Raw genomic sequence first — 25,542 nt, 5'->3', positions numbered from 1 at the left:
GCTAGCCAGACTAATAAAGAAGAAAAGAGAGAATAGTCAAATTGACACAGTAAGAAATGATAAATGATCAGGGGTACCACCACTGATACCACAGAAATATAAACTACAATCAAAGCATACTATAAACATCTCTATGCAAATAAACTAGGAAATCTAGAGGAAGTGGATAAATTCCTGGACACATACACCCTCCCAAGAATAAACCAGAAAGAAGCCAATTCCCCGACTATATCAATAACATGTTCTGAAATTGAGGCTGTAATTAATAGCCTACCAACCAAAAAAAGCCCAGGACCAGAGAGATTCACAGCCAAATTCTACCAGAGTTACAAAGAGGAGCTGGTATCATTCCTTCTGAAACTATTCCAAATGATAGAAAAACAGGGATTCCTCCCTAACTCATTTTATGAGGCCAGCATCATTGTGATACCAAAACCTGGCACAGACCCAACAAAAAATAAAACTTCAGGCCAATATCCCTGATAAGCTTCGATGTGAAAATCCTCAATAAAGTACTAGCAAAGAAAATCCAGCAGCCCATTGAAAATATTATCCACCACCATCAAGCTGACTTCATCCCTGGGATGCAAGGCTGGTTCAACATATGTAAATAATAAATATAATCCATCACATAAACAGAACTAATTACAAAAACCACATGATTATCTCAATAGATGCAGAAAAGACCTTCGATAAAATTCAACATGTCTTTATGCTAAAATCCCTCAATAAACTAGGTATTGATGGAATATATCTCAAAATAATATGAGCTATTTTTGACAAACCCACAGTTAATCATACTGAATGGGCAAAAGCTGGGAGCATTCCCTTTGAAAACCGTCACAAGACAGGGATGCCCTCTCTCACCACTCCTATTCAACATAGTATTGGAAGTTCTGCCAGGATAATTGGGCAAGAGAAAGAAATAAAGGGTATTTAAATAGGAGGAGAGGAAGTCAAATTATCTCTGCTTTCAGATGACATGATTGTATATTTATGAAACTCCATTGTCTTAGCCCATAAACTTCTTAAGCTGATAAGCGACTTCAGCAAAGTCTCAGGATACAAAATCAATGTGCAAAAGTCACAAGCATTCCTCTACTCCAATGATAGACAAACAGCCAAATCTTGAGTGAACTCAAATTCAATATTGTTCAAAGAGAATAAAATATCTAGGAATACAACTTACAAGGATGTAATACAACTGACAACTCTTCAAGGAGAACTAACAAACCTCTGCTCAAGCAAATAAGAGAGGACACAAACAGACGGAAAAAATTCCGAGCTCATGGATAGGAAGAATCAATATTGTGAAAACGTCCGTACTGCCCAAAGTGACTTAGAGATTCAATGCTATTCCCATCAAGGTACCATTGACTTTCTTCACAGAATTAGAAAAAAATGACTTTAAATTTCATATGGAACCAAAATGAGCCCATATAGCCAAGACAATCTTAAGCAGAAAGAACAAAGCTAGAGGCATCTAACAAAGCAACCTGACTTCAAACTATACTACAAGGCTACAGTAACCAAAACAGCATGACACTGATACCAAAACAGATGTATAAACCAATGGAACAGAACAGAGGCCTCAAAAATAACACCACACATCTACAACCAGCTGGTCTTTGACAAACCTGACAAAAACAAGCAATAGGGAAATGATACCCTATTTAATAAATTGTGCTGGGGAAACTGGCTAGCCATATGCAGAAAACTAAAATTGTACCCTTTCCTTACTCCTTAATCAAAAATTAAGCAAAGATGGATTAAAGACTTAAACTTAAGACCTAAAATATAAAAACCCTAGAAGAAAACCTAGGCAATACCATTCAGGACATAGGCATGGGCAAAGACTTCACGACTTAAGAACCCAAAGCAATGGCAACAAAAGCCAAAATTAACAAATGGGATCTAACCTCTTTATTTTTAAATGACAGGATGCTGTGTATAGAATAACTGGTCAGAAGTTGTTTTCTTTTTTCTTTCATTTTTTGAAATATTCAGTTATCTTCTGCCTTATAAGCTTTCTACTGAAAAATCCAGTGATAGTTTTTTCAAGATCCTTATATTGTATACATTAAGTAGCTTTCCTCTGATAGCTTTCAGAGTCCAGACTGTTCATCATTACATGATGGAATCTCTAATAGCTTTCAATATTCTTCCTTTAACTTTTTGACAATTTGATTATAATATGTCTTAATGTAGGTTGATTTATATTCAAACTGTTATATGTTCACTGAGCTTTATACATCTGTATTTCCCAGATATGGGAAATTTTATAAACTATTGTTTAGAACAAATGAATGTAACAGGTATTATAGAACATTTCATCTAACAGCAGTGAAATGCATATTTTTCTAAAGTATGCACTGAACATTCTCTACTATAGATCATGTGTTAGTCCACAAGTCAATTCTTAACAAATTTGAGAAGAAAGAAATTATATTGAATATCTTTTATAATTAAAATTACAGGAAACTAGAAAACAATAATAGAAGTAGGCTGAACATAGTGGCTTATACCATAATCCCAGCACTTTGGGAACCTAAACTGTCTGCTTGAGCTCAGGGGTTTGAGACCAGCCAGGGCAACATGGTAAAAAACCATCTCCACAAAAATACAAAAATTAGCCAGGCATGGCGGTATGTGCCTGTAGTCTTAACTATTTGGGGGACTGGAGTGGGAGGATTGCTTGAGCTTGGCTCATCAAGGCTGCAGTAAGCTATCATCACACTGCTGCACTTCAGCCTGGGTGACAGAACCAGACATTGTGTCAATAATAGTAATAATAATAATAATAATAATATAATCATCATCATCTTTGAAAACTCACAAATATGTGGAAATTAAATAATATCCTTCTGAATGACCCATAGGTCAGAGAAGCCATTAAAAGAAAAACTAAAAAATATCTTGAGACAAGGAAAAATGGAAACAAAATATATCAGAATTTATGGGATATGGCAAAAGCAATCCTCAGAGGGAAATTTATAATAATAAACACCTACATCAAAGAAGAAGAAAGATCTCAAACAACTTAATGTTATTCCTCAGGAACTAGAACAAAAAAGAACAAAGTAAGCCCAAACTTAGTGGAAGGAAGTAAATAACAAAGATCAGAGTAGTAAGAAACAGAAGAAATAGCATAAAAACAATATAAAATATAAATGAAACGAAAATTTGGTTTTTCTTAAATTTAAAATTGACAAACCATTAGCTAGACTAACAAGGACAAAGAGAAAGAAGACTCAAATAAAATCCAAATGGAAGGAATCATTATAACCTTTACCACAGAAATGCAAGGGACCTAAAGACTGTCATGGACCACTGTAGAATAAAAACTGAATAACCCAGACAAATAAATACATTCCTAGAAACATGCAATGTACCACAATGAATAAAAAATAAACAGAAAATCTGAACAGAATTGTAATGAGTAAGGAGATTGAATCAGCAATTAAAAACAAACAAAAACAAACAAACAAAAAAAAAACTCTTCCAAAAATAAAGCCCAGGACATGATAACTTCACTGCCAAATCTACCAAACACTTAAATAACTAATGTCAGTCCTCAAAATTATCCAGAAAATTGAAAAGGAGGGAATACTTCAAAATTTATTTTACAAGCCAAACATTACCCTCCTATTAAAGCCATACAAGGACACTACAAGAAAAGAAAACAACAGGCCAATAACCCTGATAAATACGGAGCACAAATCCTCAACAAAACTAGCAAACCAAATTCAAAAGCACATAAAATATTTATTATCTATGATCAAAAGGGATTCATTCCACAGGAGAAAGGATGGCTCAATGCACATAGGTCAATAAATGAGTTATATTGTACTAACAAAATGAAGAACAAAAACCATATGATACAGAAAAAAAAAAACCACCACATTTTCTTGATAGGTACAGAAAAAAACATTTGACTACATTTAACACCTGATCATGATGAAAGCTCTCAACAAATAGGTATTGAAATAATGTACCTGTACATAATAAAAGACATATATGACAAGTCCACAGTTAATATCATATTACACGGTGAAAAGCTAAAAGCTTTTCTTCTAAGATTAGGAACGAGAAAAAGATGCTCACCTTAATCACTTCTTTTCGTTATAACATTGGAAGTCCTAGCTAGAACAACTAGATTAGAGAAAAGAAATAAAAGGCATCCATAAAGGAAAAAAAGAATTAAAATTTTCAGTGCAAATTGAAATTGTCATCAGGTTTGCTGATGACATGAATTTATTGTAGAAAACTCTAAAGGGTTTATCAAAGACCTATTAGAACTGATTAGTAAATTTAATAAAGTTGTAGGTTATGAAAACAAAATTTTAAAAACTTTACTATTTATATAAACTAACGGCAACCCATCCAAAAACTAATTAAAAAATAATTCCATTCCCAATAGCATTCAAAAATAAAACTGAATGATCACTACAATGAAAACTATGATATATTGGTGAAAGAAGTTGAAGAATACACAAGTAAATAAAAAGATAGCTCATGTTCATAGATTAAAAAATATTATTTTAAAAATGTACTTACTACCCAAAGCAACCTACAGATTTAATGCAATCTCTATCAGAATTTATTTTGTTTTTCATAGAAATAGAATAAAACAGTCTAAAGAAAAAAAAAACTGAACAGGCAAAGCAATTGAGCAAAAATAATAAAGTGGGATGCATAAAATTCCCTGATTTCAACATGGGTTCAAACAGCATGGTATTGGCATGAAAGAAGGTATATTGATGAATGGAAAATAATAGAAAGCACAGAAGCAAACCTGACTATATAAGGTCAATTGATTTTCCACAAAGATACACACAATGAAGAAAAGACAATCACTTCAATAAATGGTGTTGACAAAACTGTATTATCCACATTCAGAAGCATGAAATCCGACTGTTCTCATATACCATATGTGAGAATTAATTCAAAATGATTAAAAGACTTAAATGAAAGAGTGAATCAATAAATCTACTAGAAGAAAATGTGGGGTAAAAGGCTTCATAATTTTGGTCTGGACAAGGATTTCTGGGATGGAACTTCAAAAGCACAGATAAGAAAAGCAAAATTAGACAGATTATATTGCATGCAACTAAAAAGCTTTCACATAGCATATACAAGAATTTACAAAGTGGAGAGATAGCCCACAAATTTAGATAAAATATTTTTAAACGTACATATGATAAGGGGCTAAAATCCAAAATATATAAGAAACTCAAGTAATACATTAGCAAAAAAAAAGAAAAAGAAAAAAACTAATTTAGTAATGGACAAAGAATCTGAGCAGATATTTCTCAAAAGAAGACATGTGAATAACCAAGAGATATATGAAAAAAATGTTCAATGTCTCTAATCATCAGGATAATGAAAATTGAAACCACAATGAGATATCACCTCACACCTGTTAGAATGACTATTATAAAAAATGCTAAGTGTTGGTTAGACCACAAGTGTTGGCAAGGAAGGGACCCTTTGTAAGCTGCTCGTGCCAATGTAAATTAATATAATCATTTTGTAAAATAGTAAGGAGATTTTCCAAAACTGAAACTAGATTCGATATGACTCAGAAATCTAACTTGTGGGTATATAGCCAATGAATCTGAAATCAGTATGTGTACGAGATATCTGTACTTTCTTGTTTATTTCACAGTAGCCAAGATATGGAAGCAACCTGACTTTATTAAAAGATTAATGGATAAAGAAAATGTGGTGTGTATACACACACATGCACACAGTAGAATACTATATAGCCTTAAAAACAAGAAAAATTTTTTTCATTCACAACAAGTGAGTTCTGGCTGAATTCACTTAGCAGAAATTCCTCTAAGTGAATTCAGCCAGACAGAGAAAGACAAATACTTTATGATCTCTTTTATATGTGATATCTGAAGAACTTGATATCACCCTGCTGACTCAGGTCCCAACTTCAGCTGCGCTTCTTTCATCTCTGCAGTTGTGGCAGGAAGGTGAGTTGGAGTGACCATTTGCCTGGGGCTGGAGCCCAGCTGGGGTTAGGGCAACAGTAGCAACCCCCAGGGATGGGGCCTGTGGGACCATGAAAAGTCAAGAAGGACATTCCCCAAGAAGAGCCAGAGCCAGGAAGAGACAAACATGAGTGGTGTACTACACAGGAATGATCCAACATGTGAATAAATTTGATTTATCGCAAGACAGAAACAAACCTTTCAAGTTCAAAATTGGTGAACAGGAAGTCATCAATGATTTTGAGGAGTACATAGTGCAAATGAGCTTGGGGAAGAAGGTGAAGCTGACCTGCATACCTGATGTGGCATATGGAGCCCCAGGCTACTCTAGTGCCATCCCTCCTAGTGCTACCCTGTCTTTGACATGGAACTACTCAACTTAGAGTGAAGGCAGGAAGGAAATCAAGGTGGCTGGAGATGGCTGCTGCTCACTCTCCTAGCCTTCTCTTCCATTAGGTTGGCTCCTGCTGTTTGGGACTCTCGATCAGTGTGCTAATCTCATTGTCCCATGGCATTATCCATTCTTTCTGCCCAAGTTGTTGTGTGTGTGTTCATTATTGTTCATACATATCCTTGCTTGAGAAAACTTCAATTGCATTGAAACATTTCAGGTTGTGCTTGTTTTTGTTAGACATGGTCTAGCCATTCCTGCTCACAGAAAATAGATTTCTTGTTTGCAAAATCTACACTGCCCTACCTACATGCAAGGTGACCAGACATGAAATATATATGGTGTATGCTAGAGACTTGAGCCAGTTACCTTTGCTGTCACTTTCTATCCTATAAATTCTGTTGGCTGCTCACTTAAACAATGTCTACTTTAGAAATGATATGTAAAATAAAGATGCAGTGCTTGACCAAAAATTAAATCAATAAAATAACATTTAAAATTAAAAATTTGATCTCATACAATCAAAAGTAGAAAGGTGGTTACCATAGTCTAGGGAAAATGAAGATGTTGATTAAAGGGGATAAAGTTCCAGTTTTTATTGGAGGAATAAGTTTTAGTGTTATATTCCAATGCATGGTAACTAAAATTAGTAGGAGTATATCATGTATTTAAAATTGTTAAAATAAGAAATTTTTAATGTCCTTACCGCAAAAACTATGACAAATTGTTAAGGTGGTAGATATGTTAATTAGATTAATTGGCTCTCTGTACATTGTATACGTAAATCAAAACATCACATTTTACTCCATCAATATATACAATTATTATTTGTGAATCAAACATAAATTAATAAAATTTAAAAATAAATATATTAGTTTATGTTTCTGGAAAAAGTGTACGAAGGTATAATTTTTTGACAACAGCTAAAAGTGGTGGTGTTGGAACTGTCAAAGGAATGGAGATTTTGTGTATTACTGAAGTTATGCTGGAATCATATCAGAGTCTTGTAATTGGGGGATGTTAAATTTAATCATCTGGTAACTACAAATAAAATACTAAAGAATATACACAAAAGAAAATGAGAAAGATAGTGGGTGCAGTAGCTTGTAATTCCAGCACTTTGGAAGACCAAGGTGAGGGAATTGCTCGAGCCCAGGTGTTTGAGACCAGCCAAGGCAACATGGCAAAAATGTCCTCTCTAGAGAAAATACAAAATTTAGCGAAGCATGGTGGTGACATGTACCTGTAGTCCTAGTTACTCAGGAGGTGGAGGCAGGAGTATTACGCAAGCCCAGGAGGTAGAAGCTGCAATGAGCTGGTATCGTGTCGCTGCACTCCCAGCCTGGGTGACAGAATGAGGCCCCTGTCTCAAATAAATGAAAAAAAAAATTACATAAAAAAGAAATAAATTTAAACACAAAAGAAGATAGTAATGTAGGAAATGAGGAGCAAATATTCTATTATACATATGGAAAACAAATAGCAACATGGCTGAAGTAAGTCCCACCTTATCAGTAATCATTTTAAATGTGTACAGATTAAACACTCCAATACAAAGACACAGATTGGTCAAACACATTAAGAAACACACATGAACAGCATAATTCAAATATATGCTGTTCATAAGAGACTCAGTTTGGATCCAGAGACACCAATAGGTTGAAAATAAAAATATGTAAAAATACATTTCATGCTAATATTAACAAAAATGAAGCTGGGATAGCTATAGTAATATCAGACAAAATAAACTTTAAATTTATAAAGCTTGCAAGAGAATAACAAAGGCATTATATATTAATAAAAGTTGAGCAAGAGCAATAGAGCAAGAAGATAATACAGTTTTTAAGATTTACACATGTAGTACCATAAAAATATAAGATAAAAACGGACCGAATTGAAGGGAAAAATAGACAACTCCAGATAATAGTTGTATACTTCAATACTTCACTCTCAATAATGGATAGAACAACTAAACAGAAGACAAAAACATAGAGGATTTAGTCAGCAAAATAAGACAATCAGATCTGACAGATAATACACAGAACACTCTACCCAACAACAACAGAATTCACATTCTTCTCAAGTTCACCCAAGACATTTTTCAGAATAGACCATAAGCCACAGATTAAGACTCTATACATTTTTTTTTTAAGACGAAGTTTCACCACGTTGGTCAGGCTGGTCTTGAACTCCTGACCTCAGGTGATCCGCCCACCTTGGCCTCCAAAGTGCTTGGATTACTGGCGTGAGCCACCATGCCCGGCCAAGACTCTATACATTTTAAAAGATTGATATCGTGTAAGATATTCCCTCTGATAACAACAGAATAAAGTTACAAATAACAAAAGAAAAGCTAAAAATACCATGAATTTGTGGAAATTAAATAATACATAATTGTGGAAATTAAATAATAGGAATGGGCCAAAAAATCACAAGGGAAATTAGAAAATACTTAGCAATGAATTAAAACAAAATCACAACCTATCAAAACTTGTGGTACTCAATGAAAGCAGAGCTAACTGGAAAACTTTTAGCTATAAATGCTTACATTTAAAAATAAGAAAGCTCTTCACTGAACAATTCAACTTTACAATTTCTGGAACTAGAAAAAGAGGACCAAACTAAACTGAAAAAAATAGTAAAAGGAAAAAAATAATAACAATTAGAGCAGAGATCAATGAAATAAATAATAGTAAAATAAGAGAGAACATCATTTAAACATTCATTGATTTAATGATGGATTGCATAAAAAGTGTGGTACATATACACTACAGAATATTATGCAGCTATTGTATTCCATGGTGTATATAGAGATGATGTATTTTGTGGGAACATGAATGGAGCTGGAGGCTATTATCCTTAGCAAACTAATACAGGAACCAAATACCAAGTACTGCATGTTGTCACCTGTAAGTGTGAGAGAAATGATATGACTTTATGGACACAAAGAAAGGGGTCTACTTGAAGGGGAGGAGGGAGAGGAGAAGAAATAACACTACTGAATATTGGGCTTAATACCTGCTGATGAAATACTATGTACCAAAAACTCCCATGACATGTTTACTTATGTAACCAACCTTCACATGTACCTCCAAACCTAAAATAAAAGTTAAAGTTCATTAATTAGATGAGAAAATTTTCACCCTATCATTGAATGTTCATAATCACTAAATCAATGCCAGAATTAAAAATAGGGTTACTGATGTGAGTTAGAAAACTAGCACATATTTAAATAAAATATCAAAAATGGTAACTTTTAGCTAGCATCAATAGGGAATCATGCACATTTTGAAACTGTCTCTCTTTTACTTCCGTATTAAAACATATTTTCTTTTTGGCTCATTCATTTTGATATAAGTTTAAACATATATTGCCCTTAGCTCCAAAATAAATTAGAAACATTGTGCATAAGTGATTTTACAATTTGGTCTCTATAAATTACATTTCCATTTTATTTCTTATTGTTTACATCCTTTATAATGTTATTAGTTTTCTTCTTTCTTAACATGACATAGTTGAAATTTCTTGGCTCTGAGTAACTTTTCATACACACACACACACACACACACACACACTGAGGTATAACGGAAAGAAATTCTATAGTTTGTTGTTTTACCTGCTAGCAAATAGTGGCATAGACTTGTGCAAGAGATATCATCTTTGAGCCTTGAAAATAAGAGCAAATGATAATTGTGATACTTGCTTTGTAATATTATTTTGAAGGTCACATAAAATAATGTATGTAAAAAAGCTTTGAAAATGATAAAGTACTTATATGAAATATTAAAATTTGCTTTCATTTTACTGTGATCTCACTACATACGCAACATTATTTGTCGAATGCATTTGTATTAGTACATTTCCAAACTGTTATAAAGATATTACCTAAGACTGGGTAATTTACAAACAAAGGAGATTTAATTGGCACAGTTTTGCATTGCTGGGGAGGCCTCAGAAAACTTACAATCTTGGCGTTAAGATGAAGTGGAAGCAGGCACCATTTTCACAAAGTATCAGGAGAGAACACACAGGGGAAATTGCCACTTTTAAAACCATCAGATCTTGTGAGAACCCCCTCACTATTATGAGAAGAGCATATGGGAAACTGCTCTAGTGATCACCTCCCACCAGGGCCCTCCCTCAACATGTGGGGACTACAACTGAAGATGAGATTTGAGTGGGGATACGGAGCCAAACATTATCAGCATGTAATCTCTCTAGAGAAGAAAATCAAATTATGCTCTTGCTAATAAAGTTCAGAGTTAATAGCACTTATGGTAAAATTCAAACGCACATATATTTAGAGCTATAAATGGAGTTACACTTTCCATGGTCATACCTCAAAATCACAAATTAGAACATATTGAAAAAAAATAACTGAAATTTTAATCCCTCCACATATGAATATTTTCCTTTCTTCCAATGCACTTATGTATTGACTTAAGAATGTGCTTCTAGATATGTTCAAGGAGATGACATAAATATTCACACGTTTAGTTTTAAATATTTATCACAATCATATTATAAATTCATTGGTGATACACTGCATCAGTTTGTCTTTGAGCATAGGGTTAGCCTAACCCTAAGTATCTTACTAAAGTCAGTCTCACAGGATATTAGCATTAGATTGAATCCTCAGGGCCATCTCTTCCAAACTTAAGTCCTGCACAAGAATGCCATTTTTGGTACTTATATAGAATGAGCCTATCAGAAATCAATTCACTCACTTTCTTCAGGGTGGTTCATACTAATATGGGACTATCCTAATAGTACATTCTTACTGTAAAAGTAGAGCTCCCATGCAATTTTTATTCTTTCCAAATTATGCTTTCAAATTACATTTAAAGATATTTTATCTTAGCCGGGCGAGGTGGCTCACGCCTGTAACCCCAGCACTTTGGGAGGCTGAGGCGGGTGGATCACGAGGTCAAGAGATCGAGACCATCCTGGTCAACATGGTGAAACCCCGTCTCTACTAAAAATACAACAAATCAGCTGGGCATGGTGGCGCATGCCTGTAATCCCAGCTACTCAGGAGTCTGAGGCAGAAGAATTGCCTGAACCCAGGAGGCGGAGGTTGCGGTGAGCCGAGATCGCGCCATTGCACTCCAGCCTGGGCAACAAGAGCGAAACTCCGTCTCAAAAAAAAAAAGATATTTTATCTTTATCGTTTCTCTTTCTCAAGCTAAAATTTCCAAGGTTTTCCAACCATTTTTTAGTTACAATGCTGGCCACAGAGTTTCCTTAAGTTTGTGTCTCCAGGCATGTTTCACCAGAATTCATAGGGGATGCGTCGTATTCCAGATGTGGTTTGATAAGGATAAAATATTTCTATATAACTATTAAACTCGTTGTTTTGGATATGCCTTTCCTATGAATAATGCTGAGATTGCACTCCTGAAACTATTGACCATTAAAGATCATAGAGACAATTAATCCCTTATGTCTATTTCATATAAACTACTTTAAAGACGTGTCCCTCACCTGTAATTTAACACTCAAGCTTCTAAATCTAAGCATCTTTACTTTGGCTTTACTATATTTCATTTTGACAGCCTTGGCCCATTCATTAAACCTATGGAGACATTTTAAAATCCCAGTTTTGTGTCAGTCGCAGATCCATGGATTTAACAAATAACATTTCTTATGTCCTTTAAGTCAGTGTTAAAATGCTGAACAAGAAAACACCAAGGACAGCAGGGTTATGGTCTAATAAAATAATGTATCAGAAAATGCTTTGCAAACATTATTTTGTATTCATCTTTAGTTCTTCATTCTTCCTTTTATAACTGACCTTAGGGAAAATTCGTCATGCACAGCTTTTACAGTTTAACTTTCTTTCCAATGATCTCTATATCAAAATAATTTCTAACTGGATCATATAATTTTCACTTTTAAAAATTATTTTGAGTTATTTTTTACTTTTAGAAACTTTCTCTTCAAGACGTGACTTACTTGAATGTTTTTTAGTATGTAACTTTTCTTCATTTGCAGTTAAAAATTAATTTGTTGTATGTAGGTGAAGGTGCTAGAGGCTGCCAGGCATACAATTATTTGTATTATATTCCTGGACCTCAAAGAGCTTACAGGCCAGTAAGAAATCTAAGACATGTGATGTACCATTACAGTGGTACATTTCCTCTCACTTCTAATCTCTTAGTTCTTCCCTGTCATTGTAATGTGTTTTTAAATCCTCCTGACAAAAAAGGTACTTCTCATGCTTGTAGATATTTCTTACACCCATATTACTTTTCAGAATATTTGTAGTTCTTCTAAACTCCCATACTCCCTGTGGTCCTTAGTTTTTCTGAGTTTATTCCAAAGTCATATTTAACCAACTATGAATCTAATTTTCAGTTGCTCAATAGTTTCCCAGGACTTATAGTCACAAGTACAACCCACTGACTTTAATAGATATGTTCTAGTATTCTTAATAGTGACCATTATAAAGTATATTCTCTTTCTGTCTCTTTACACACACACACACACACACACACACACACACGCACAGACACAAATATAAAGCACCAGAAATCAGCATTTTATTTTATTGGCTAATAAATGGAAATGCAATTAGGCAAGAGCAGGTAGAGACTGTGTTTAACGCCAGTCCAGCACTGTACTTAGTAGTTGGTCATTTTACCATATCACATACCTGGGACAAAATAAAACCTCTGTGCCTTACTATAATGCCATTGATGTGGCCTGGTACCCAAAGCAAACAGCAATTCAGTACTTTTCATTGACTGATAGATTTATATCTTTTTTTCTAGTCTTCTGTGAGACACGCTTTATTTCAAATGTGGTTTAATAAGGACAAGTAATTCACTGTGACAATTAAACTTGTTTTTCTAGATATTCCTCTTTTAGTAAAGTGCTAAGATTGCAGTCCTGAAACTGTTGACCCTTAAGGCTCACAAAGGGCAAATGATGCACTATTATGTAGATTTGCATGCAGTTGTGGAAATAATACAGAGGGATTCCCACATATCTTACACTTGGTGTCTCCCAATGGTAATATCTTGCATAACTGTAGTACAATATCACAATCAAGAAACTGACATTCATACATCCCACTGACCTTATCAGAGTTTTATTAATTTCACATATACTTGCAGTTGCTTTCATTCAGTTTTCTAAACTTTATCACATATGTAGGTATACATGCACACAGTCAAAATACAGAACAGTTCAATTAGTATGATACATTCAGCTACACTTGTATAGCCACAATGAATTCTCTCCATAATAATCCCTAAATAAATAAACATATATTTATTAATATTTAGAGACAGGGTCTTACTCTGTTGCCTAGGTTGGACTTGATCTGCTGGGCTCAAGCATTCTTCCCACCTCAGCCTTCCAAAGCAGCTGGGATTACAAGCATGTGCCACTGTGCCTGGCTTCTATTATATCTAATTTTAAAAGAATAAAGTACACGTGTTACTTGTATTATGAATATTAATAAACAAATGGAACGTGCTCTTTCTCATTTGCACATTAAAAATTGATCTGGCTTCTAAAAATTTTCACATGAATCAGAATTCTGAAGAGAGGACATAATGTAATATAAATGTTTTGAAATTCTACTGCAATGTGTTTCTTAAAATGTGTATGTTTATAAAATGTACAGTATTATGATTTCTTTATGAAATAATTCCTGATTTAGCAGGCAACAGAGGAGGTCTTGGAGGAAGGAAGGAATAAAGGAAGGAAAGATGGGAGAGAAAGGGAGGAAGAAAGGATGGGAGAGGGAGAGGGAAAAAGGAAAGAAGGGAATCAGGGAGAGATAGAAGAAAGAGGACACAGGGACAGAAGGGACACAGGGGAGGGGAGAGAAAGAGTGATGGTGAAAACTGGTAGATATACAGGGTCTAAATAAGGGGATTATATCATAGAACAAAATGGTTAGGGATCAGATGGAGATAAAATATCCAGGAATACGCTAATATGGAGGTTTGCTTATCTAATAATCAGCTAAAATGATGTTCGCTGTAAGCTCCAATGTCCATTTGGATTAATAAAGACTTGCCACCTCATCCTGATATGAATTATAATTGGCCTCCTGAGGGAAGGATTGATAAGAAGCCAAAAATTATGTAAAACTAATTTGAAATAGAGAAATTATTGATTTATATAAAACATTTTTTCAGGTTACAGTAGTTGGGTACATATGCATACATACACAGATGTGTCCATGTGTGTAATATACCAAATAACATTCACAGTGACACTGTGATGTAGGTATTATAATCATTTAAATACTAAGGGACAAAATCTTTATAAGTTGTTAATACTTACTGAAGAAGAAGAGGGAGGGAGGGAGCCGGAAAAAAGAGAGGAAGGAAGGAAAGAAGCTGGAGGGAAGGAAGACATGGCGGATACAGGTAAAAAGAAAGAAGGGAGTGAGGGAAGAAAGAAGCATATGTAGATTAAAAAGTAATAATTATTCTATTGATAGGCACAAACTAATATTCTGTTTTAGTTGAAGAATAGCATTACCAAAGAGATAAACTAACATACATATTAGTGTGGCCATAATATCTGTCTGCTGACTTTTGCCAAACCACTAAGAGCAACAAGACTGTTGTATTTTACTTTTCCCTATGGTCCAAAGGACAGAGCAGGACTGACATTTACATTGCCAGAGCAGACCATGAGCTAGCAAATGAAGAAGCCAAAGGACCACTCTCTCATTTCACCAAGGGATGAAGATGTGCCAAAGTTGTCTTTGGGGGAAAAAAAGTTTATAGCACTTTGAATTTCTGATAAATGTCAAGAAAAATTTTAGCAGAGTTAATTTAAATTGTGAAGTTATTATTTGAAGTATTTTGTTACTGTGTTGGATTGTTTTGATTCTTTCGTTTGTCAAAATGTTGTGTAAGTAAAAGTATTGTGATAGCTCTGGGGTCTTCATCTGGGTCTGCTCTTATTTTACTTTTGTTTATTTTTCATAGGAATTTTACAATCACTATCTAATAAACAGAAATTTTGTAATTAAATTGTAATAATGGATTTTGGTTTTCACTGAATCAATTATTAATTTAGTATCTGCTTTTTTCATGGTAAAAATCTATTATTTCAAACTATCACTATGAAACAGTGAATGAGTCAGTTCTTTAAAAACAATAGAAAGCAAGCACAACCTCTACCACCTTCTGTCTTTATACCCTGAAAAAAACCCTTCACTTAGGTTGTAGCTTACTCAAATACAGTATCCCTTAATGCTATTTTCTGTGAGTTGTTAACAGGGAATTATAAATTCAGTAATAAAATTTTTAGGTCAGCAAGATTTATGCTTTATTTAACTGCTGAAATCTTGCTATTAGAGGAAAGGAATGATTAGTTGTTCTCATTTACAATGTGACATTTACATTAAGCAATAAATGCTCTAGTAGTGTATGGATTTATTTGTCATATGATCTTGGATGTGTGTAATAATTTGTAAATATTTTCCTGTACCAAATGATATGGTGCTACATTTTTTCTGATTACAAATGCATTTTCATATTCAATCATTGCCTCTAATTTAATTTTTAAAGTAGGTTTAGCAATATTAATAGTGAGGCAAGCATGTTTTAATAATAGTGTTTATAGGAATTTCTGAATAATTATACTTTAAAAAACTTATTAATATGGTGTAATTTTCCATTTTTTTGTTTGTGTTCCAAATTAGTTTTCAACTCATTTGTCTTAATAAAATAGCATTTCCTATCTTATAACCTCAGTTTTGGAGTAGTCCACTAAAGGTAATGGCTATATTATGTCAATGAATGTATTATTACATAATTATTAAGTAAGTTATTGAATGAACTTCAGTGAAATATATTATTCAATTGTTTGTATATTTTACAACAGCTGGATTTTTGCATCATATAGGCCAAAATATTTGGATAACTGTTTAGTTTTTAATCATTTTTAACACAAGGTGAATATAACTAAAGTCAAATGTAGAACATCTCACTCCTTGTTTATTTTGTACTATTAGGAATTCTAGAGGGAGAAATGATTGGTAATGATATGATTTGATGGATTCATAATTGTTCAAATGTTATGAATATTTAAAGTGAAGGGAATATGTGAGATGATATTTGGTGTCTTCAAATATTTCATGGGTTTTCAATAGGTCAACACTTAGGGCAGCTTTAGGAAGAATTTTGTAAGAGAAACAATGCCTACAATGTATAAGGTATCATGATTAGTACTTTCACATACATTGTATCCTGAAATAATTACAGCTTTTTGTAACTGTTTTCATTTTGAAAGAGAAAAGTGGGTAATATGTTCATAGGGTAATATGTTCATAGTTGTGATTTTAGTCTTTGTCTAGAAGACTTTAAAGTACTACCTTTGTTGATTGTAAGGCTCTTATCAATCTATATGTTAAGGCAATTCATGAATACTTAGTAAAGATATCCTAGAGGATAAAAAAGTATCATTGGGTGCTAGGGGAGGCGATGATTCTCACTTTTAAATACATATTTTCTAGGAAATTTTAGAATGTTGCCCATTTTTTTCTACGTTCTTTCAGAGTTTAGTATTGGCGCCTTATGTAGCTTGGCTGTGTCCTCACCCAAATCTCATCTTCAATTGTAGCTCCCATAATACCCACATGTTGTGTAGTGGGAGGGAAACAGTGAGAGGTAATTGAATCATGGGAACAGGTCTTTCCCATGCTGTTCTGGTGATACTGAATAAGTCATATGAGATCTAATGGTTTTATAAAGGGGAGTTCCCCTGCCTGCCATTATGTAAGATGTCCCTTTGCTCTTCCTTCATCCTCTGATATGATTGTGAGTCCTCTCAACCATGTGGAACTGTGAGTCCATTAAATGTTTTCCTTTATCAATTACCTAGTCTCAGGTATGTCTTTATTAGCAGCATGAAAACAGACTAATACAGCATCCATGATAATTGTTGGAGGTAGAACTATATTTATTTATTTATTTATTTATTTATTTATTATAATTTAAGTTCTGGAGTACATGTGTAGAACATGCAGTTTTGGTACATAGGTAAACATGTGCTATGGGAGTTTGCTGCATCCATCCCCCCATCATCTACATTAGATATTTTCCCTAATACTATCCCTCCCCAATCCCCCCACCCCCTGCTATCCCTCCCCTAACCCCATCCCCCAACAGACCCCAGTGTGTGATGTTCCCATCCCTGTGTCCATGTGTTCTCATTGTTCAACACTCATGAGTGAGAACATATGGTATATAGTTTTCTGTTCTTGTGTCAGTTTACTGAGAATGATGGTTTCCAGCTTCATCCATGTCCCTGCAAAAGACATGCACTCATCCTTTTTTTATGGCTGTATGGTGATGCCATTACTGGATATATGCCCAAAAGATTATAAATCATTCTATTATAAAGACACATGCATAAGTATGTTTGTTATGGCAGTGTTCACAATAGCAAAGTCTTGGAACCAACCCAAATGCCCATCAATGATACTGGATAAAGAAAGTCTGGCACATGTATACCATGGAATACTAGGGAGGACTGTATTTCTTGGAAATACATGTACATAAACAATAACAGATGCTGAATTTTCTAGACTATACTAAGATGGTAACAACCTGTAACTAAGAAATTGACCATACTAATTTATAGGATGTTCCATTTCAACATACTATCAAGAAAAAATGAAAATCCTTGTATGATAACACTAGAAAAATGTAGCATTAGAATCTCAATCTGAACTTTCTCACTTTGATCATTGCATTGACCAAAATATATGGAATAAAAAATGTCTTTATTATAGAATACTTAGTGATTTTTCTGAAAATTTCATTTACACTATGAGATATGAGACATTTCATAGACTGAGATAGCCCTAGGTGAGAGTCCTCACTTTGGTATTTAGCTATATGACCTTGCCCAAGGTTAGTAGATCTTTCTTTGTACTTGCATTTTTGTAGAACTGAAATAGAAACATGTATTTATTTTGTTTGATTCTTAAGAGAATTGATTAAATTAGCACATATTTTATGGTAGCTGGCACACAGTAAGTGCCTAATAAAAGTTATTATTACACAAAAGGAAATGCTGTTCTCATTAGTAATATGACTATACAGGCAATAAATTTTCTCTGGGGAATGATAATTTAGGTTGGAATTTTAGCTGTTACTATGCTTTTTATGCTAAAATAAAGACAATCGAAGTACTATTTTGGTCAACAGTATATTTTTAGGGGGAGTTATGGTGATACTTTGAGGCATTTCTATTTTGCTACCATAATGAAATAATATAAAATGTAATTACAGAATTCAGATTCATTTTTCATAATGCATCTTTACTACAAAGAAGGAAACATGATCAGAGCTGCAGGAACAATGAAGTGTTTTAGCCTACACAGTTTACTTAGCAGTATATTGTGCCTGTATTTACTGATATGTGTGTAAAAGACATATATATGAATATATATATGCAGAATATGTATATATTCAAATAAGTATGTATAGATGAACATTTATTATATTATTTTCATAACAACAAAATCCCAGACACTTGCACTTTTTCAATTGGGATAGTTTACAAGCAGATTATGCATATGGTAGATATGTGCTGATGGAATGGATGGATTCTTGCTAGAAGACAGAAATTGAATGAATGATCTTAAAAATGTTAAAGAAACAGGGCACAACAGAGCAAATGATTCTGATATATGTACAAAAATTTACACATGTGCGCATGTACACACACACACACACACACACACACAATTTCTGAAAGAATGTTCTATAATGTAAAATTGGTTTTCTCCTAGGAGGATATCTTACTTTGGAAGGAGATGTACTTTTGGATTTCTGATATTTTTATGCATATATGAATGTGAAAATTAGCTTAAAATATATTCATGGAAGGAAATAAATGAAAAGGCAAACAATTGCTGTATCAACATGGTTGTCATATGATTGATTTATATTTATATGTGTGTATGTGGTCTGTCCTAGTTATTCTAAAATGCTATAATAAACATAATTTTCAAAAAGATTCAGCACTGATTGACAGATTTAGATAAATGATTGAAATATAGAAGCTATAATTTAATTTATTTAATGGTACAATTTATTGATTTTTAGTATTTCTGACAATGTCAGTATTAAATTAAACAATAGCATAATTTTCCTTTTTAAATAAGTGTTTAATATTGAGTATCTTAACACAATATAATCAGTCTTTTTAATTTTGACTCTATAAGATCATTCATATATCTTTACAAATGGAGGCAGCAGAAATAATATACTAAACTCAAGTTTTTGTTGTTTCACCTTAGGTCTGTTTTTTATTATTATGATTTGGAAATTTATTATCTCTCACTTTTACTTCTGCAGACAAAATAAGTCATAAAGTCAAATTACAATACTTTTATTCATTTCAAGAACATTTTTAAAATTCAGCCTATTTCTGCATTAAAAATATCAGTGGTTGGCTGGGCATGGTGGCTCATACCTGTTATTCCCTGTATTTTGGGAGGCAGAGGCAGGCAGATCACAAAGCCAGGAGTTTGAGACCAGCCTGGCCATCATGATGAAACCCTGTCTCCACTAAAAAAAAAATATATATATATATATATATATATATATATGGAAAAAAAAACAATACAACAATGAGCATGGCATGGTGTCACATGGCTGCGGTCCCAGCTACTCTGGAGGGAGGCTAAGGCAGGCGAATTGCTTGAACCAGGGAGGTGGAGGTTGCAGTGAGCCAAGATCATGCCACTGCACTTTAGCCTGGGTGACAGAGCAAGACTCCCTCTCAAAAAAACAAGCAAACAAACAAAACTTAGTGGTTGAATATCAATTGGTACTATTACATAGATCTTATAGGAAAGAAAGTTAAACGTCGTGTCTCATAGAGCCAAGTTAACTATGCTTTAGAGGAAAATGAAAAGCTCAGAAAGAGGTAGAAATCAGAAATCAATAATCTTCTGCCATAAAGTTAAAAAATAAATGACATGCCTATGTATTTCTTTCATAGACATATATGTTGCAATAGACAGATTTTCTCTATTGAATAAAATACAGGAAAAAAAAATCAGTGGTTTAATGTCAATTTGTACTATTACATAGATCTATTAGCTTCATCAGGGTAGGGGTTTTTCAGGTTCATTCACTGCTATATTCCAAGTGTCATGTGCCTGTTAAACAGTAGGTGATGCTTAAATAGGTGTTAATTTATGCAGTGTTTTAACATTAGACTGCAAGTTGAATTAATTTAAATATGATGAAATTGAGCTATGGAGCTTATGATTAAATTATCCTGTTTTGATAAGAAAGCTTATTTCAAAAAGGAAAAGAGAATGCTAATATATTTATTGAAATCACAATATGTTGCACATTCCACTGGAAAGCTTTATCATGCTAATATATTTAAATCCTATTGTATGATAGTCCTGCTGTAATTTGAGATTGATCGCCCAGTTAACAATCACTATATTGTTCAAAGATACTTCATAAGCATTTTTTGATACACTCTTTTTTTGTGCTTGCCTCCTTTGAAGAACCCCTGTAAGCATTCAGCCAGGTGTTGAGAAGATATGTAGCAGCTGAGAACCCATCTTTTGACACCATCCTCAGAAACCAGCTTTGGAGATGCTTTCACTCTGTCCGTCTTCTGCAGCAGCCAGGCAGAGTGCTGACTCCTTCACAGCAGTGAGGAACTCTTCAGGCTCCAGAAGTAAGTTGATCGCATTCAGTTCAATCATTGTCAATGGTTTTAAAACACTTAAGGGAAGAAAACTAAAAATCTTATTAACTTATATACAAATTAAACCTAGTTATTCATCACTGATTATCTTGTTTCTATTTGAGTCATATATTTCTGGAGATGAAGTGTCTACCACTTTTTGTGTTAATAACCTATATCATTATGGAATTTTCTGGATTTTCTTTCAGGATTTGTGTTTCACATGCATTATCATAATTTATACTAACAACCGTAAGGCCTGGACAAGGAATAGATTAAAATAACAGTGTTTACAAATGAATAAAAAGGTTCAAAATGGCCAAGTATTTTTTCAAGTTTGTTTGGCTAATAAATTATGAAACTGGAATACAATTTCTGGTTTTCTAATTTTTAAAAAATGAGTGCTGTTTCCATGGGTGTGATGCCCAGCACTATACGGAGGTAATAGGCTGGTGCCAGAAAGAGCACTTTTCCTGACTGGTTCATACTTTTGAGCCTGTTGTTTTGCCATGTTTCTAGTTTAACTTTATGTTTGAGGCATTATTTTCTTCTCCTAAATACTTAATGTAGGCATTTCTTGTTGCTCTTGGGGATATATTTATATCACAATGTCACTGCACAGAAAATTGATTGTAGGTGCGCTTTTATAAAGAGCAAAAGTTTGATATAGCTGAAATTGTCTATCAGTGACTGGATGCTTGGCAATTAAAATTTTCTTGAAGTGAACAGGTAAGAGATAATAAATCCACTTTTACTTTGCAATATATTGTATGTCAATGTGCAACATAAATGTATGTTAATAGAAGAATATAAAAAACTTTAGTTAAGAATTTATATCTGAATCATGATGTTACTAATTACATAACATTTAAAATAGGCAGCCAGTATGTTGTTGCTGGTATGCTCAAAGTGATGTAGAAGGACGACTTTCAAGACACATACAAAAATAATGCATCTAGATTATATTGAGGTTAATATTATAACTGTGATGGTAGTATAAAATGATGAATCTGAGTATGCAGATTCATTCAAAACATTATTTTAGTGTAGGTTTTTTTCTTCTTATATTTTATTACTTGGTACTTCTTTTGTAGATGATTTATTCATTTATTTTAGGAATTGCTTTTGTTGCTTTTCTTCTTTAGCTTTTCATTAAATGAAGCAACTTGAGGCATGCATTCTAAATTTTCTGTGATTTACATTTCTTAAGGAGACAGAGGACCCTGTCCAAGCCTGAGGTGATTTCATATACTGTGAAAATGTAAAAATGAATAGTTTGTTTCTCTATGACAACCCCACAAGAAACTCCTGAGATTTTATCTTCCCAAACAATTAGTTAATTAATGATTTTAGTTTTGTTTTGTTTTCCACTGGTGAGGCTTTTTGTAGATAAAAGCATTTACTTTACGAAAGCTATTAGCCAAGAAACTATATTAGCTGATGGAGTCTCTAGTGTAAATCACAAAACTAAGCAAATTCAAACACATTTTCATTTACTAATTGCTAAAATCAAGGCCACAGGATTTTCTTAATTAACCTGGAAATTAAAGGATAACCAGAAATAATTTATATATTGAAAAAAACTCTTCCAAGTTAATGCTTGATTCAGTTTTTTCAATTAGCAGTCCATTAGTGTGGAGAAGCAGTACCTCTTTTTCTCTATTTTTTCTTTGGAGTAACATTAGGTTAAAGTCTCACATGAAATTAATCACCCTGAAAAAAACAGAAAGTAAAAACACATTCCTAATTAGTTCCTCCAACTTCAAATAGTTCATTGAAAATTCATAGCACATCCATTAAAATCCTTTTAAAAATAAATGGAACACCAGGAACTTTCTTAGAGTGAAATAGTGAATGGAGTAGTAGTAGGAAAATAATGATGCAATGGAATATCCACTTGTGATTAAGGCAGGACAGCTGAGGTGGTAATGGCTGTGATTATGATTATTTTTCTCACTGTGGCATTTTTAATTAGCCTTAGACAGTAGAAGAGTACTTTTGTCTGTTTATTTGTTCTCACTTCACAAAAGTATTGATGAATTTAAACAATGCATAATCCTGTCTTAACAGCAAATGTGCCTATAGGTACATGCTTTTGCAAATACATATGTATGTATGTGTATTTAGGTGCATGTATGTGTATGTATATATTTATGTATATATGTGTGTATATAGGTATATACGTGTGTATATATGTAAAGATAATTTACTATACACATAATGATTATAATCATTCTACAAAGCTAATATGCCTTTTAAATATTAAGGTATCCTTAATGACATTAAATATATAATATTTAAGGGATGCTTTTATTTTTCTGAAATGAACTCCCTTATATTTAAAGGTTATAACTTATCACGTTTTGTGACATTATTTGAAAGTGGCTTAACTAGCTATCACAATAATGATCAACATACTATCATTTGACAATTTCTAATACTCTTTACTAAACGTTAATTTATTTGCTATGTATGCCACTCTGTGAGTGAATTTTTCATTTGTCTATTTTCTCAACCATGTGTTAGTCCATTTTTGCATGACTATAAGGAAATACCCAAGGCTGGATAATTTAGAAAGAAAACAGATTAAACTGGCTCAGGAACTGTGGCGCCAACATCTGCTTCTGGTGAGAGCCTCAGGAAGGTAATCATTATGACAGAAGACAAAGGGGGAGCAGGCACATGACATGGAGGGTGGGAGCAGGAGAGAAAGTGGGGAGGTGCTACACTCTTTTTAACAACCAGGTCTCACATGAACTAACTGGCCGTCAACTTACTCATCACCAAGGAACCATTCATGAATTATCTATCCCCGTGATCTAATACCTCTCACTAAACCCTGCTTCCCACACTGGTGATTACATTTTAACATGAAATGTGGAGGGGACAAACATCCAAACTTTGCCATTCCATCCCTGGCCCCCAAAATCACATGTTCTCACACTGCAAAATAAAATTATCACTTGCCAATAGGCCCCAAGAGTTTTTAATCATTCCAACATTAATTCTGAAGTCCTAAATCTCATCTGAGACTCATCTCCTTCCACCTATGGGCCTGTAAGATCAAAATGAGTTATTTGCTCCCAAAATACAATTGTGGTACCAGCACTGGGTAAGCATTAACATTACAAAAGGGAGAAGCTGGCAAAAACAAAGGGATAATAAGCCCCATACAACTCTGAAAACCAGTAGGGCAGGCATTAAATCTAAAAGCTCTTACATAATCTTTGACTCCATGTTCCACATCATGTTGTGAAGGATGGGCTTCCAAGGACTTGGGTAGCCCTGCCCTGTGGCTTTGCAGGACATAGCTCACAGAGCTGCTCTCACAGGTTGGAGTTGTATGCTGTGGCTTTTCCGAGCAAAGGGTTCAAGCTGCCAGTGAATCTACCACTCTGGGGTCTGGAAGACAATGGCTTGCTTCCCACAGCTCCACTAGGCAGTGTCCTAGTGGAGACCCTGTATGGGGTCTCCCTGCTTTCCTTCAGCGTTGCCCTGGTAGAGTTTCTCCGTGTGGTGCTCCACTCCTGTGGCAAGCTTCTGCTTGGGCTCCCAGGCTTTCCTATGCATCCTCTGAAATCTAGGTGGTAGCCAAAAAGGCCCCTTTACTCTTGCATTCTGAGCATCTGTAGATAAACAACATGTGGACACTACCAACGCTTATGGTTTTTACTTTCTGGAGCTGTGTCTTGAGCTGTATTTGGGCTCCTTTGAGCCGTGACTGTAGCTGAAGCAGCAAGTATGTACGGAGCAATATCCCAATGCTGCCCATGGCAGTGCGGGCTTAGGCCTGGTCCCTAAAACCATTCTATTCTCCCAGGCCTCTGGGCCTAGATCTCCTTGTCCGGAGGCCCAGGAGAATAGAAAGGTTTCAGGACCAGGCCCAAATCCCTTCAAGGCATTTTCCCTATTGTCTTGGATGTCAGCACTTGGCTTCCTTCTAGTCATATACACCTGTCTAGAACATGGTTGCTCTGTAGGTTGTTTATATTATTTCTCTGTCACTTGGCCAGTTTGCAAATTTTCCAAACTTTTATTCTCTGCTTCCCTTTAAAGCATACATTCCAACTGTAAATAATTTGCTCCTGTATCTAATTTAGGCTGTTAAAAGGAGCCATGCCACTTCTTGAACATTTTGCTGCTTATAACATTTTTCAGCAAGACACCCTAAGTCATGACTTTTAATTTTAAACTTTCACAGATCCCCAGGACCTGGATGCAATGCAGCCAAGTTATTTTCTAGGGTGTAACAGAGAGGACTTTTACTTCACTTCCCAGTAACTTTCTCATTTCCATCTGAGACCTTGTCAGCGTGGTCTTCACCATCCCTATCTCTGTCTGCATTTTGATCACAACCATTTAACCAGTCTTTAAGAATTCTAAACTTTCCCTCATCTTTCTATCTTCTTCTGAGATCCCAAAGTCTTCCAAACTCTGCCTATTACTCAA

At 34.2% G+C, this 25,542-nt stretch overlaps 2 protein-coding genes across 3 annotated transcripts in view; both read left to right on the top strand.

Moving 5' to 3' along the window:
- The window catches only part of LRFN5 (leucine rich repeat and fibronectin type III domain containing 5), a 288,888-nt gene that overhangs the window by 122,601 nt on the left and 140,745 nt on the right, over positions 1-25,542 (top strand). For both annotated transcript variants that reach the window (XM_037732757.1, XM_017512349.2), the window contains exon 2: positions 20,909-21,084. The gene's annotated coding sequence lies outside the window, so the exon portion shown is untranslated. The remainder of the gene's footprint in view (positions 1-20,908; positions 21,085-25,542) is intronic.
- On the top strand, positions 6,152-6,385 carry LOC119468669 (peptidyl-prolyl cis-trans isomerase FKBP1B-like). The gene has a single exon (XM_037732758.1). It carries the CDS (start codon positions 6,152-6,154, stop codon positions 6,383-6,385), a length of 234 nt encoding a protein of 77 aa, XP_037588686.1.

Source organism: Cebus imitator, unplaced genomic scaffold, assembly GCF_001604975.1.
Source record: "Cebus imitator isolate Cc_AM_T3 unplaced genomic scaffold, Cebus_imitator-1.0 Scaffold470, whole genome shotgun sequence".
In the NCBI taxonomy this organism is placed as follows: Eukaryota; Metazoa; Chordata; class Mammalia; order Primates; family Cebidae; genus Cebus; species Cebus imitator.
Note: the sequence above shows the minus strand (reverse complement) of the source record. Positions and strands in the feature narration are given on the sequence as shown.

Coding starts and splice junctions, on each gene's coding strand:
- LOC119468669 (XM_037732758.1), top strand. CDS start 6,152: ATGATCCAACATGTGAATAAATTTGATTTATCGCAAGACAGAAACAAA.